The sequence below is a fragment of the Schistocerca piceifrons genome, chromosome 3 (genome assembly GCF_021461385.2).
Source record: "Schistocerca piceifrons isolate TAMUIC-IGC-003096 chromosome 3, iqSchPice1.1, whole genome shotgun sequence".
In the NCBI taxonomy this organism is placed as follows: domain Eukaryota; kingdom Metazoa; phylum Arthropoda; class Insecta; order Orthoptera; family Acrididae; genus Schistocerca; species Schistocerca piceifrons.
The window spans coordinates 620381377-620396447 of NC_060140.1; the positions used below are offsets into that span (position 1 = coordinate 620381377).

General features: G+C 40.1%; 1 protein-coding gene across 1 annotated transcript in view; it reads right to left on the reverse strand.

The window, feature by feature from the left end:
• LOC124789397 (esterase FE4-like) overlaps window positions 1-15071 on the reverse strand; it is an 82705-nt gene that overhangs the window by 23510 nt on the left and 44124 nt on the right. The window contains exons 5-7 of the mRNA XM_047256732.1: window positions 8738-8937; window positions 3815-3971; window positions 359-525 (exon numbers count right to left, since the gene is read on the reverse strand). Coding sequence (XP_047112688.1) covers window positions 359-525; window positions 3815-3971; window positions 8738-8937 — 524 coding nt within the window. The remainder of the gene's footprint in view (window positions 1-358; window positions 526-3814; window positions 3972-8737; window positions 8938-15071) is intronic.

The following is a 15071-nucleotide window of genomic DNA, read 5'->3' on the forward strand; positions in this document are numbered from 1 at the left end:
ATTGCGTGTTGGCTATTATCACTACTGCAGGAAGAATAATTAGCGACTAATTTGTTGGTGATCTATTTACAAGGCATGATATTCCAAGTCTAACGTTTGGAATAGATAGATCAGCCTATACTTTAAATTGCTTAGCTGTCTGTTTTGTTAACAATAGATGGATTAATTCCTGTTTTATTTTGGTGTCATATTTTGCTCCTAAGGAATTTGCTCCTGTTGAAACGGCTGGAACGTTGAGTAATTGTTACACAGTAAAGCATTTTTCCATAAATTTTTCAGAAAGCACATCTTGAATAGCACACTTACACGAAAAACTCAGAAAGATATGTGACTCAGTATTCTAAAAAGATTTGCTTACCTCAGTGATTTTGCTGTAAGTAAGTTCCCCAGACGGGAAGTAGAAATTGTAAATCTTCTCTGTAATGAATTCGACTTGCGGCGACACATCGTAAGATAAAGACATGGGAAGGATTTTCTTGCCGTCGTGCTGAAATTCTTGCAATAGTGTGCTATTTAAGGCTAGAGCTGGAAAACACAACAAGACATAATACCTCTTAGTGCATATAGTTACTAAAGATCAATATCCAAACATTCACAGAAGGTACTGATAAAATTTTTAAGTGTCAATTTGTTGTGATATTCATTAGGATATTGGTAGCAATCTAATAAACCCAAAACAGTAACAGCCTTGATCAATTCAGCCAGTATAGCAAATGTGGCCTGACAATGACATGAAATTTCAGTAACAAATAGTAGGATATAACGTCCGTGTTCTCCAGAACTCTACAAGGCAACCGTTCTATTTCCTATGGATCGTAATTCCACGGACATATGGAGACATTCAACATCTACATCTATACTCCGCAACTCTTCTTACGGTGTGCGTGGAGGGTAGTTCGTGACCACTGTCACTTTCCCCCTTTCCTGTTGCAGTAGCAAGTAGTTATCTGGAAGAACGACTTCCGGTAAACCTTCGTATGGGCTCGAATCTCGCTAACGATATTTTCACGGTCTTTTCGCGAGACACACTAGGAGAGAGCAATATACGAAGTGTTAAAAAAAAAGTATGATACTTTGAGGGGCGATAGCACTCATCGAAACAAGAAAAATAAGTCCAATAAACATGGATCCGGGAACGCATACTTTCCAAGATAAACGCATGTTTATAGGAAGGGCTGCACGACACTTGGTTGCGGATATTAGCACAGTAGCGCATTGACGCTCTGTCAAATGTGTCGCCAGGGTACTAAGATGTCTTACTCCCACTTCTCTACCTACCACTAGGTGGTCTGCAGCCAGTTGTGTGGTTCGAGTCGGGTTGTAGGCTGCGTTAGTTTTCGTCATGTTAGTGTGCGTTATTCTACAGTATTGTCAACTCAGGGTATGTACTATGGTGTTTTACCGTCTTCCAAATGCGGATTCACTTACTTGTTTATTGTCATTGCACTGTTGTACGTACAAATGGTGTAGTACATTTCTTCTCCTCCACCACTTGTTACCAATGGAAGCCTACTACTCGACAAGTGAAATAGTCGATATGATATTTTGCTATTGTTTAACAAATGGATGCAGCCTGCGAGCCCATGCCCTCTACGCCGAAAAGTATCCACAGCGCAGAGTGCCCTCTGATAAGCTATTTGGCAGACTTTTCCAACGTCTGAGGGACACAGGTTCCCTTGAATCTCGGAAGACTGACAGTGGAAGACCCCGCACAGTCTGCACGCCTGACATGGAGGAGCGGGTGCTACATTCAGTGGAAGAAACCCCTGAGACCAGTGTGCGACGAATATCAGCAGCAGAAAACGTGTCTCATTCTCTTGTCTGTGGAGTACTTCACGAACAACTGCCATACCCATATCATCTAGAGTGTGTTCAGGCCCTAAGACCACAGGATCATCATAGCAGACAGCGGCTCTGTCAATGGCAGTTGCAGAAGGGTGCCGCAGATCCACTGTTCATATCCAAGATTTTATTTATCGATGAGGCAGGATTCACGAGAGATGATGTTGTGAACTTCCATACCAGCATGCTTGCGCAGGTTGAAATCCCCTTTGCAATTTAGGAAAGACGGCATCAACACTGGTTCTCAGTCAACGCATCGGCTGGCGCCCTTGCCAATAGATTAGTAGGGCCATACGTGCTACCAGAAAGGTTAACTCGGGTGCATTATTTGGAATTTCTCATTAATGAATTGCGTACTTTGCTGGAGGCTGTGCCACTGCAGCAACGAATACATATGTGGTTCATGCATGATGGCCCACCAGCCCACTTTCGTCACAATGTGCGCGAACATCTGACACGACATTTCAGAACCGCTGGATTTGTCGTTTGGTTGGGGAGGGGTGGGGTGGGGGGGGGGGGGGCGGCACACCTTGCCCTTCTCGTTCCCCAGATCTCAATCCCATAGACTTTTGGTTATGGGAACATTTGAAGGAATTGGTCTATACGACGCCAGTCAACGATTTCCGGACGCTACAATGTTGCGTCTTCAATGCGTGCCAGCAGTTACAGCAACAACCGGGTATACTACAAAGGTGTGTCATTCCTTACGCCAGAGGGCAGAGGGGTGCTTGTCATGAATGGACGCCACATTCAACACCTCCTGTAAATGGTTGTTTATCGCAAAAAGTATGCATTTCCGGAACCATGCTCATTGAGCTTATTTTCTTGTTTCGATGAGTACTACCACCTCTCAAAGTATTCGCCACGTTTTTTAAACATCCTGTACTTGTTGGCTCTTCTAGGGACGCACTGACTCGCAACTTTAACAATAAACTATACCGTGATGCAGAACCTTTCTCTCGCAGCATCTCCCACTGGAGTTGGTTGATCGTCTTTGTGACTCTTTCATGCTTACTGAATGAAACTGTAACGAAACGGAAACGCGCTGAGCTTCTTTGGACCATCTCTATTTCATCTATCAGTGCTATCTGACGAGCAACATTCAAGTATCTTTCGAACCAATGTTTTGTAAATTACTCTCTTTGTTGATGGACTACATTTCCTGAGGATTGTTCCAATAAATCTCATTCTTGCATCCACGTTACTCGCAATTAATTTTATGTGGTCTTTCCATTAAAATCCGTAAATTCGTATACTCCTAGATATTTTATGGATGCAATTGCTTCCAGTGGCTGTTCTGCAATTGTAGTTTTACAATAAAGGGTTTATTGTGTCCATGTATTCGCAATAAGCTGCACTTGTTTATTGTGAGGGGCTGCACCAAGCGTCGATCATCTCCAGGTCTTCCTACATTTCGCTACAATTTTCTAGCGTCGCGACTTCTTTGTCTCCAACAGCATCATCCACGTACAATTCTCCGAGAGAAAGAGAGTCCAGTTGTTTTGGTTCTTTCATTGTACAAATCCTACCACTAATATTCTAATATTGAACTAATCAGATGCTTGTGTCTTAAACACAACGTCGTCAGCATAGTACCTCGACCAACGGGCGGCCTCGTTCAGAATGTCATACGATAGGACGCAAAAGCTATGATAAGGATTTTGAAGCCTTTATGTGTAACAGTCTCAGTCTACAGGCTGTACTAGCAGTTAAAACCACAACAACAGTATATTAAGCTTCAGTTTATTTGGGAAGCATGTCAACACTGAAAGAAACGTAAATGACTTTCCTTCCATAAACTGCTAATATACCATAGCCGATGCATTACGTGGAAAATAATACTGTGTGCAGATTCTGAACAATTATTCATACTACGTAACTAATGCGCACGGCATCTCGATTTATATCGTTATAACTTCCACCATGTCACCTATCTGTTATCATTGTCGTCATCATAGCGAAAAAAAGTCACCTGCTGTGAACAAGCATCCTTCATCTTTAGTGACCCCTACCAACCACGGTAGAGCTGTGTGGGGTTCCAAGTTCAGTGGATGTCTGGGTAGAAACGCGCCTTTCCGCTCAGCCTCGACTGTTGGCCGGAATGGTATAACAGGAGTCAAGAACGACGCCTGCAACAAAGTCATAAACCCATCATGATACAGTAATGCTCTAGCACAGAAGTCATAATAAAAATGCGTTAAACGCTGGGAAACTAATCTACAGAAAAAATGCATTACTTGCTTTGATAGGCGCTCTTCATTGCAACCATCTCTATTCATCGAATTCCTATAATCGTTAGAACCTCAAAGATACTTTTATTTCATTTCGCCTGAAAAAAATTTCACGCGTGTGACATGTCTTGCCGGTGAAGAATATCTATCAAACGTATCAGTTAGTAAATATCACATTTAATCCAAGAATATCTTAGCATGACTAGAAAAACATAATGATATGGTGAATATTATATACCGTATTCTTCTATCCCCAAAGATGTCGCAGAGAGAGACAGAGAGAGCAAGAACGTTACGTGTGGAATTTTCTTTATAAGTCACTTACTTTTTAGTTGTTTCAATTACTTATTTTGATAATTACTTAACTGTTTCGAAAGATCTGTCTTACTTATCAAGCCTGTATCCGTCAAGAGTAGATTCGTTATAGAATAATATAAATCAGTTTTGATTTTAAGATTATTGTGAATACCAGTTTCACTCTCAAACTGCAATGAATTGATGGCATCAAATGATACCAGTCAGTGACTACACTGTGTCCCATTGGTATTACCTACAAGTTAAACGGATAGTTACAAATTTAAATGCTTAAATTCATGAATATAGGAGCTAAATTTATAAGGTGTCTTAATATGGATATCGGGATGTTATTCTTCTCTAGATCTCGCTCCTCTAACTCAGAATAAAATTCCGATTGGCAACTGCACAGCAAGACGACATAGGCATGAAACTATTCACTAATCAAGGTACATTGTTTTAGTAGGGAATCGCGATAAAACTATATCCTTCCAGTAGTGTTTTATGATTTTTTTGTAGTATACCAACCAACAACGGATATTATTCATTTCTTTATCTTTCTTATTCTTTATTCTTCCAATGAACAGCGAAAGGGTATAGTCTTTACTTGAGATTACCAAATATTCTCGAGATTAAGTCCGCAAATCGACAGTGCTGTAGTTTGAATGGAATAAACCGACTTGTAGCGAGACAAATTGCGGCTTGATATATACGGCTTTAAATTTTTTTTCTTCCTTCTTCTTTTCCTGGAGAAGTTCTTAAAACTATATTTAAAGCCAATATTCACCCATTCTAGGCGAAATCATAGTTGAGAACGCAGTACAAGCTGAGTTTACACCAGGACTGAAAGGGAACTAGAGATAATAGATTTTTGCAGTGAGCACAGTTTAATCACTGCAAAAAGCTGGTTGAAGAATAATGAAATAGATTTGAATATGCGGAAAAGGTCTGGAGACACGAGGGGTTCTTGATAAATTACGTAATGGTGAGACAGAGAAACCGAATTTTAAATCCAAAACGTTTTCAGGAGTGGAAAAGGACTCTGACCGTTCTTTACTGGTTATGAATTGCAGATTAAAACTGAACAAATGTCAGAAAGGTACGAAATACTGGAGGTAAGACCTAGATGATTTGATGGAGCTAGAGGTTGTTGAGAGTTACAAAATAAGCATTAGAAAACTTTCGACTGAAACTTTGGAACGGGACACAATAAAATACAAACTGCTATCTTTCAGAGATGAAGTAATGAAGGCAACAATTAACTATTTGGCAAAGAATCCGAATTCAATAGAAATTCTTGTCTAACACATGATATATTGAATTTAATGGACGAAAGGAAAGATATAAAAATAAAGTCTATGAAGTAGAAAAAAGTAATATACATATCTGCAAAGTGAGATTGACAGAAGGGGCAAATCAGCAAAGAAAGAATAGCCAGAGGAGAAATTTAATCCTGTAGAAGCATGCAAAAAGAGAGGTGACCTGAATAACATAACTGGAGGAAAATACAAGCATCTGTACGAACGTCAAGGGCTCAGATGGGAAGTTAGTTCTTGTACAGAAAGGAAAGCTGAAAGGATGAAGGAATTTACTGAAGGGTATATAAAAGAAAATGAATTATGATGGTATAGAGGATGCAATAGCCGGCCGGTGTGGCCGTGCGGTTCTAGGCGCTTCAGTCTGGAACCGTGTGACCGCTACGGTCGCAGGTTCGAACCCTGCCTCGGGCATGGATGTGTGTGATGTCTTTAGGGTAGTTAGGTTTAAGTAGTTCTAAGTTCTAGGGGACTGATGACCATAGATGTTAAGCCCCATAGTGCTCAGAGCTATTTGAACCTCTTTTTTTTTTTTTTTTTTTGAGGATGGAATACTGCGAGAAGTATTTGGCATATGACTGAATGACCAAAAGATGCATGGAGTACACTACGTTCCCTCGGAACTCTTAAGATCCTTGGGAGAACCAATAGGGACAAAAATGTTCCATCTGGTATGCAAGATATGTGTGACAGGCGAAATACTGTCAGACATCAAGAAGACTAATAATCGCAGTCCAAAGAAAGTAGATTCTCAGCGGTGTGAGTATGACTGAACTATCAGCTTAATAAGCTACTGTCAAAAAGATGCTGACACCTATTATCTACGGAATAATGTCAAGACTAGTAAAAGCCAACCTGGCTGAAGATCATTTTGGATTCTGGCCAAATGTAACACATCAGAAAAGAAATGAAAAAAAACGCAAGTGTACGGATATAGCAACTATATATTTACGAAAAGGTTTTAACAAAGTTGGCTGGAATACACTCTTTGAAATTCTGTAGTTATCAAAAAAAATGGTTCAAATGGTTCTGAGCACTATGGGACTTAACTTCTGAGGTCATCAGTCCCCTGGAACTTAGAACTACTTAAACCTAACTAACCTAAGGACATCACACACATCCATGCCCGAGGCAGGATTCGAACCTGCGACTGTTGTGGTTGCGCGGTTCCAGACTGTAGCGCCTAGAACCGCTCGGTCACCCCTGCCGGCTCTGTAGTTATCATGGATAAAATACAGGAAGCGAAAGGTTATTTACAACTTGTTCAAAAACCTGATTGCAGTTATGAGAGTCGAAGGACATGAAAGGAAGGCAGTACTTGACAAGAGAGTGAGATAGTGTTGTACTTCATTCCCAATGTCGATTAATATGAAGCTTAAGAAAACAGTGCATGGAGAGCTGCATCAAACCAGTCTCAGGACTGAAGACCACCACCACAACAACAACAACAAGGAAACAGTAAAGGAAAACTAGCAGAAATGTGAAAAAATTATTAAAGATTAGGAAGAAGAAATAAAAACTTTAAGGTTTGTCGATGACATTGAAATCCTCTCAGGTAAAACGAAAACCTTGGAAGATCATTTGAACGAAACGGATAGTACCTGAAAAGAATTTGTAGGGTGTTCATCAATAAAAGTTTAACAAGGGTAATGAAAAGTAGTCAAATTAAGTTAGGAGATGCTGAGGGAATTAGATTAGGAAAAGAGACAGTAAAAGCTTCAGTCGTGTTCTGCTGATAGAGGCAGCAAAACGTAACTGATGGCAGAAGAGAATATAGATTGCCGACTTACAACAGCATAACAAGCTTTTCTGGAAAAGATGAGTATCTTAAAATTCAATAAAAATTTAGGTTTTAAGAAATATTTCCTGAATTTGTCTGGTGTTTAGCCTTATACAGAGGTGAAAAGTTCTTGACAAAAATTACAGGCAGGGAGAGAACAGAAACCTCTGAAATGTAGTCCTAAAGAAGGATGCTGATGGGTATATCAGATAACTGATAATAAGATACTCAGTCGCTTAGGAAAGAAGTAAAATTTATTGTACAAGTAGACTAAAAGCTATATTCTGAGGCATCAAGGAGTAATCAGTTTGTTAGTGGGTGGTAGTGTGGCAGGTAAAAAACCTGCAGTGGAAGACCAAAACCTGACTACAGGTGGCTGTAGGATGCAACAGCTACGCAGAAATGAAGAAGCTTTCACTTGGTGGACTAGCTTCGCGAGCTACATCTAACCAGTCATCACAATGAAGACCACCACAACTAATATCAACAACACTGCTGTATGCATTTTCTTGCAACACTCAAACAATTCCAATTCAAAATTTTGCAATAAACATCCATTTCTTTAAAATATTTCCGATTCCATAACTTTCATTTCTGTGTATCCACATTGTGTTTATCATTACTGAATGTAAGTGATGAAATAATATTTATCCATTGTTAGTACTAAATAAAAAAGTTGAGCAAAGGATAATGATCACTCTGGAGTAAAATAAAAAATTCTAAAACTCGAATTTAATTTAACGGAAAGAAGTGATACAGTATTAAAAATCAGAACAGTGCTTCTGCATAGTCCCTGATCGACGGCAATTAAACACTGCTATGTCCCTGGCAACACAGCGATGATTTATGCAGATAAATACAGACACACCCAGGCAGCTTTCTGTTAATGCTGCTCATAAGCTGCATCAGGAATATGGAACTCGGGAATTTCTCAGTGCGCTCAAGAAACATGCATCCATTTTTCTATCTGACCTTTGACGTGACCTGAGTTTCTGTGTGAACCTAACAGATACAAGTTACCTTTGTTGTCTCCATGTTCTCTAGAAGTAAGTGCCAATCAATCAGAAACATGAAACTACCTGGTAAATAGTATCTACGAAACCCATATATGATTAGATACATACTTTCACTTATTTGTATCTGTATTTGTCATCTATGTCATACTTTTATCGACTGGTCTACTGTCATTGTGAATTTCGGTGTTTTATTTTATATTCGACTCTGTAGGTCATTATTGTAGTGAGATTCAGTGAAACGAATAGTAAGGAACCAACCTCGAACTTTTGTTGTGCCGCAATGAGCTTGTGGTCGTCGACGCCCGTTAGACAGTCGACGAGAGCGGCGCTGGGCTCTGTTGGGCATCCGACCAGTGTCGCCAACTTGCGCGCATTTCGCACTGCCCCAGCCCCACTTTGTGGCGCAGCCCAAGGCATCCACGCTACACCGCTCTGCGATATCGCTCGGTGGAAGAGACCTGCAGCATGAAAAAGGATGTCACAGAAAATTGATTACCCAAATGTAGGAACAGAGTGGTAGGACTCTTGTTGTGTTTTCCAGTGTCTGAAGGAGGTACCTATCTGTAGTAGTGATAGATGTGCTTAATATGATAAGCTCTTTGTGCCCCGTGCGTACAAGTAAGATTTTCAGGATACAGTAATTTCGCTGTGTGTGGCGAGTCATGATTTCAACAAAACAGAAAAAAATTATGAATATGTGCAGCAATGACTGATGCATCATGTGGCCTCTAACACAACTGCACTAAAAATTTCTAAACTATATTCGTTACGTTTTACTCAGACTATATAAATTTTGATTTATTGTAAGGAATCTGATGGCAATTTTCTGAGACATCCATTACTCTTCCAGGAACCATAGTACCATATGAACAAATACCTATCTTCGTTAACAATGAATTGAAAATGTTATTCTAATTTTATTATGAAGCAAGGAAGACAGATTAGGGTTCAATGTCCTGCTGAAAACAAGGTCATTACAGACAGAACACAAGCTCATATTGGAATGGATGGGAAAGGAGATCGGCCATGCCCTTTCAAAGGAACTATTTCAGCATTCAATTTAAGCGATACAGGTAAATCATAAAAATCTGAATCTGAATGACCAGATTAGGATGTGAACTGCAGTCCTCAAAAGTATTAGTTCACTGTCTAACAACAGTGCCTTCTCATTAAATTAATTTATTTTGCAGAAGTCAGTTATGTTCTGCAGGATAAACAGCCTGGTTTGTTAACCTTCTCCTGATGTATCTATTATTTACATTTTTCCACGAGTCATTCAAGTATTTACAAACTGCAGACAAACTGATTATTGTCCGATTAAATTACTTGATAGTTGACACATCATGCATTGTAGATGGTTTCCTTCAATCAGATTGCTCAACATCACCCCGACCATTTGACATTGCCAAACTACCACAACAATTAATCTGTTCACTTGCAATTCCTTGTCCAGTTTCCTTTCTTGATGTGTTTGGATCCCGAATCTCGGATCTCATCCTTTTATTTTGTATTTCATCACACACAATAACCACACCAAAAAACAACACACACACACACACACACACACACACACACACACAACAAAATACATACGTTTCATACCAAACACTAATGGATTCTTCCACACTGGCCGTGATTCAGCCGCCACGTATACAGCTACTATAATCACAGAGGTTGGATTACATTAGATAAGTTTCTCACGACTTTGTGTGAAGCTGAATTTTTGAAGGCGGCAATTAATCATTGCGACATGGCACAAGAGTCTTAAATACAACAACCTGTCGCAGTGCAATGGCATAGCGCACCTGCCCTGTTGAAAGTCGTAGGTATGAATCCCGTAAACACAGCAATTTCTTTTAATTTTATGAATCTAATCAACAGACTTTGATTATTATGTTTATTCAGTGAATGGGTTTTTATTTGTAATACTTTGCAGCGTCATTATCATTAGTATTTCAATTTTATTATTTGCTCTTATTTTCTTCCTACCTCTTTTTTCGTTTGAAATCTGCTTGTGTCGCCTGTAATATGCAACCAAGTGCCAACTAGGACTGCTTACTGCTTATTGGTTGGTAACGAGCCAGTCTGTGTCGCCAGTGTGAAGATAGCTTCAGGTAACCAACGACAATGAGAAATTACAGTTTGCTTTTCCTGCTTAAACTGAAAATTTTCTGTTTTGAGTTTGCTCTTAGAGGTTAGCCTTAAACGCTGTGAACAAAGAGATCCTGATTTTAGTTCTGCTGCACATTGTTTCCTCAGACACACTGCGCATCATGAGGTTTTGGTTAGGTTAGGAAACGAGTTTAAATTTCGGGCTACAAAACGTGTCGTCTACTGCAGTTTAACCATTGATCAGTTAAAGTTAGCTGTCGATAGAACATCTCTCATTCCTTCATACCGAGCGAGGTGGCGCAGCGGTTAGCACACTGGACTCGCATTCGGGAGGACGACGATTCAAACCCGCGTCCGCCCAACTGATTTAGGTTTTCCGCGATTTCTCTAAATCCCTTCAGGCAAACGCCGCGATGGTTCCTTTGATAGGGCATGGCTGACTTCCTCCCCCCAACCTTCCCTAATCCGATGGGACCGATGTCCTCGCTGTTTGGTCCCCTCTCCCCAAGCAACCAACCAACCAACCAACCATTTCCTTCATACCTTGTGAAGGCCGCTTCCAACATTGCTCCGTGTTACACATTAACAGCGTCTTTGAAGTGACCCCACTGTGTGTGTGCTGCCTTAACTGAGCAGCAGGTGGCAGTAGATGTGGCAATACTATAGCAGTCAGTGACAGATGTGAACTATCAAGTAATTTTAATTGGAGTACAACGATGAAGCATATATCCTAAAGGTAAATGACTTTATCTTCTGCATGACTGAAATACAGACTTAAACGTTACAAATGCCTCTCTCGTGCAATGCACTTCATAAACATCTTCGGGAAAATGAGCCAGTTTACCAGAACAGTGCGCCAGCCAACGAGCAGCAGCATCAGCATAACTGGCTGAAGCAGCAGATAAAGGTATACTTGTACTGCTTTCGAACTTCGTAATTTTTTAAAAAGTGTATCACCAAACACTTGTATCCCTACAACAAATCACGTTTCTCACAAAAGGAACAACAACAATAATAGTAATGATAATCGCTTTGTTATATTCATGTTGAGGTATAAGTAATATAACAAGGACAGTTCAGGTGCAGCCTGCATTGCTGCCAGACTTCTGATGACATCACTATGCGAATTTGCCAGAGTTCCCCTCTGCCATCCCTCTCACCAAGTCTAATTTCCCTATGTATAAAATAACAGCAAATTCAAAATAGCCCAAAAGTCCTGTGTATAAAATGGTCGGAAATTCAAAAATCCGAGATAGACATTTACTCTATTGACTGAAAATTCAAGGTGGTGGATCCTGGGATTCTGGTGCAACAAGTTTAGTTGTCAAATTCCTTGGGTTTTCCCCCAACCATACGATACGAGAACTCAAGATGGTGGACCTGTGACACTAGGGCAGTCTGCAGGGTTGTCAGATTTCCTGCGATTTCACCAACCCTATGACATTACAGTTCAAGATGGCAGATCCTATGATACTAGTGCAGCGTGCATGGTTGTCGGACTTCACGTATTGTAAAATAAGACACCTATCCTGTGTATAAAATGGCGAGCAGCTCATCGGTTTTTCCCTGACGTTTCAGTCTACTTCTGATAAGTTCAAGTCCAGCTACCCAAAGTTTAAACAATTTCCCCCACCCCTCTGATGTCATAGACGTGTGTGACTTTTCCATGAGTGTATATATCCAATTACAAAACGCACCACCAAGAAATAACTTATATAGAGTAATGAAATTCTAAGAATACATTTTTCTAGGTAACATATTTAAGTGATTAATATTGCAAGACCACAGGTTAATGTAAGTGGGAGATAAGACATTGTGAGAAGAAAGCCAAGGCAATATGTCGACACCCTGTCGGTCATTTTGGGTAACATAGGTAAGTGGGCGAGCGTTATCCTGTTGGAAAATATCCCCTGGAATGATGTTCATGAGTGGCTTCACAACAGGTTGCGAGATAACCACGAGAGCGCTCATGCTGTCATACAAAATTGCCCCTCAGACCATAACTCCAGGTGTAGGTAAAGTGCGTCTAGCATGCAGACAGGTTGGTTGAAGGTCCTCGCCTGGTCTCCTTCTAACCAACACACTGCCATCACTGGTATTGAGGCAAAACCAAGTTTCATCAGAAAGTACAATTGACCTCCACCCTGCCCTCCAATGAACTCTCGCTTGACACCGCTGAAGTAGCTAATGGTGGTGTTTTGGATCTGTATGCTACAGGGCATCTGTCTCAGAACTGTAAGAGTTTGTCATTCACTGCCGTGCCCGCTGCTGCTCAAATTGCTACTGCAGAGGCAGTACGATGCATCAGAGCCAAACGCTGAGCACGATGGTCTTCCATCTTGATAGTGGTACGTGGCTTTCTGGAGTCAGTCTGCTGGTGAATGCTCATTCACGTGACCGCCACTGCCAGGAGTCATGTACAGCGGCAACATTCTTGTCGAGTCTTTCTGCAGTATCGCCGAACGAACATCCAGCTTCTCGTAGCCCTATTACACGACTTCGTTCAAACTCAGTGAGGTTCTGATAATAGCGTCTGTGTCGACTTAAAGGCATTGTTGACTGACTTCACCTCACCACGTCCAGTGTCAAAGGTACCTAACGCTCACGGTTTTTATTCTGTCACGTATAAGTAAAAAATAAATGAGGTGTGTATAACATCTGTACTAATTTTTCCTATAAAAATCCCTGTATCTATTGTACTCATATAGTATTCAACATGAGCTGATGGATCACACATCGTCTCTACAAAGATTTTGTTGTAACTGCCTGATCTGAGAATACTTTGGAAAAACAGAATAAGAAGAACGGATCTCTAATAGTCTAATAGTAGGCAGTGTCAAATCATCTAAATGTAGGAAGACGAATATTCTCATGTTCGTGCTAATGAATCCATGATGTTCGCTTCGAAAATGTAAATTTATTTTCAAAAACATTCTCCCATTTCAGATACCAACTACTTGAGGAAATATCTTCAGGCATGATGGTGCTGCATATAAGACATTCACCCGAAGTGAAAACGTCCCACGATTTGAAAAAATAAGGTCTAGTATTAATATTCGCGATCTATTGGAAGCAAATCAGGATCAAATACGCTGCCGCCATTCGACTGTAAGAAATTTTATTTTATTGCATGGCATTAGGCCATCTTCAAGTACAAAAAATTATTTCTATGTTAAAAGAGATCGAACTGTTATGAAATACAAGACTTTGGCAGAAAAGCATATCTCGTCATATAGGCCAGATCTGTCATCAGTAGAAGTGAGAACATCTCTAAAATGTCTAAATGCTGTCACTTTTACAAATGACACATCTAGACTGTACGATCTGATATGCTTTACTGAGAAGAACTTGTATTTCATATCAGTCTTCTGTCTTTTGACTTATAAATAGGATTTTGTACCTGAAAATGGCCTAAGGCCAAAATCTGAATTGTATAATAATAAACGAAGCTTATTACAAATGGTGGCAGCATCATTCAAAAAATTAACCATGACTGTCGCTCTAGCCAAAACAAAAATTATCAACTTCTATTTTGGGTGCTGTACAGGAGTTGATGTCTTTTAGCCAAATCAGATATATTCTGGGATCCAAAAGCAACTGATAAGAGATACGAGCCTTCAAACAGGATAATAGTCTACTGATTTCAAAACACTTATCAGAAGCATATGGGAACAACATGACATTCGACTAACTTATTACTTTAGTCCGAGATTGCTGTAATCATTCACAGTACAGCCTTTTAGTTACCGATAAAAGGCGGCAGTTGAATGATGGTCGATACCAGTCTAACCTTCAGGACGTTTTTACGTCTGCATCTACATGATTACTCTGCAATTCACAATTAAGTGTTTGGCAAAGGTTTCACTGAAACACCTTTAAGCTACTTTTCTACTATTTTCAGGGCGCGGGGAAAACGAACTCTTAAATCTTTCCTTTCTCTTATTTTATTACGATGATCATTTCTCCCTATGTACTTGGGTGCCTACAAAATATTTTCACTCTCTGAGAAGAAAGCGGGAAGCGCTTTTGTCATTAAGACTGCAGGGCAATCCGTGCATCATATCCGTGATACTCTCTCCCTTATTTCGCGATAATACAAAGCGAGCTGCCCATCTTTGAACTTTTTTGACGTTCTCCGTCAATCCTATTTGATGCGGATTCCGTACCGCACAGCAGTACTCTAGAAGATGGCGGACAAGCGTAGTGCAAGCAGTCTCTTTAGTAGACCTGTTACATTTTGTAAGCTATATGTCAAAAATCGCAGTCTCTGGTTCGCCATCCCCCCAACATTATGTAAGTGATCGTTCCAATTTAAGTTATTTGCAAATGTAATCTCTAACTATTTAGTTGAGTTTACAGCCTGTAGATTTGTGCGATTTATCGTGTAACTGAAATTTAGGAGATTTTGCTCATGTGGATGACTTCACACTTTCCATGATTTACAGCCAATTGCTACTTTTTGCCCACACAGATATCTTGT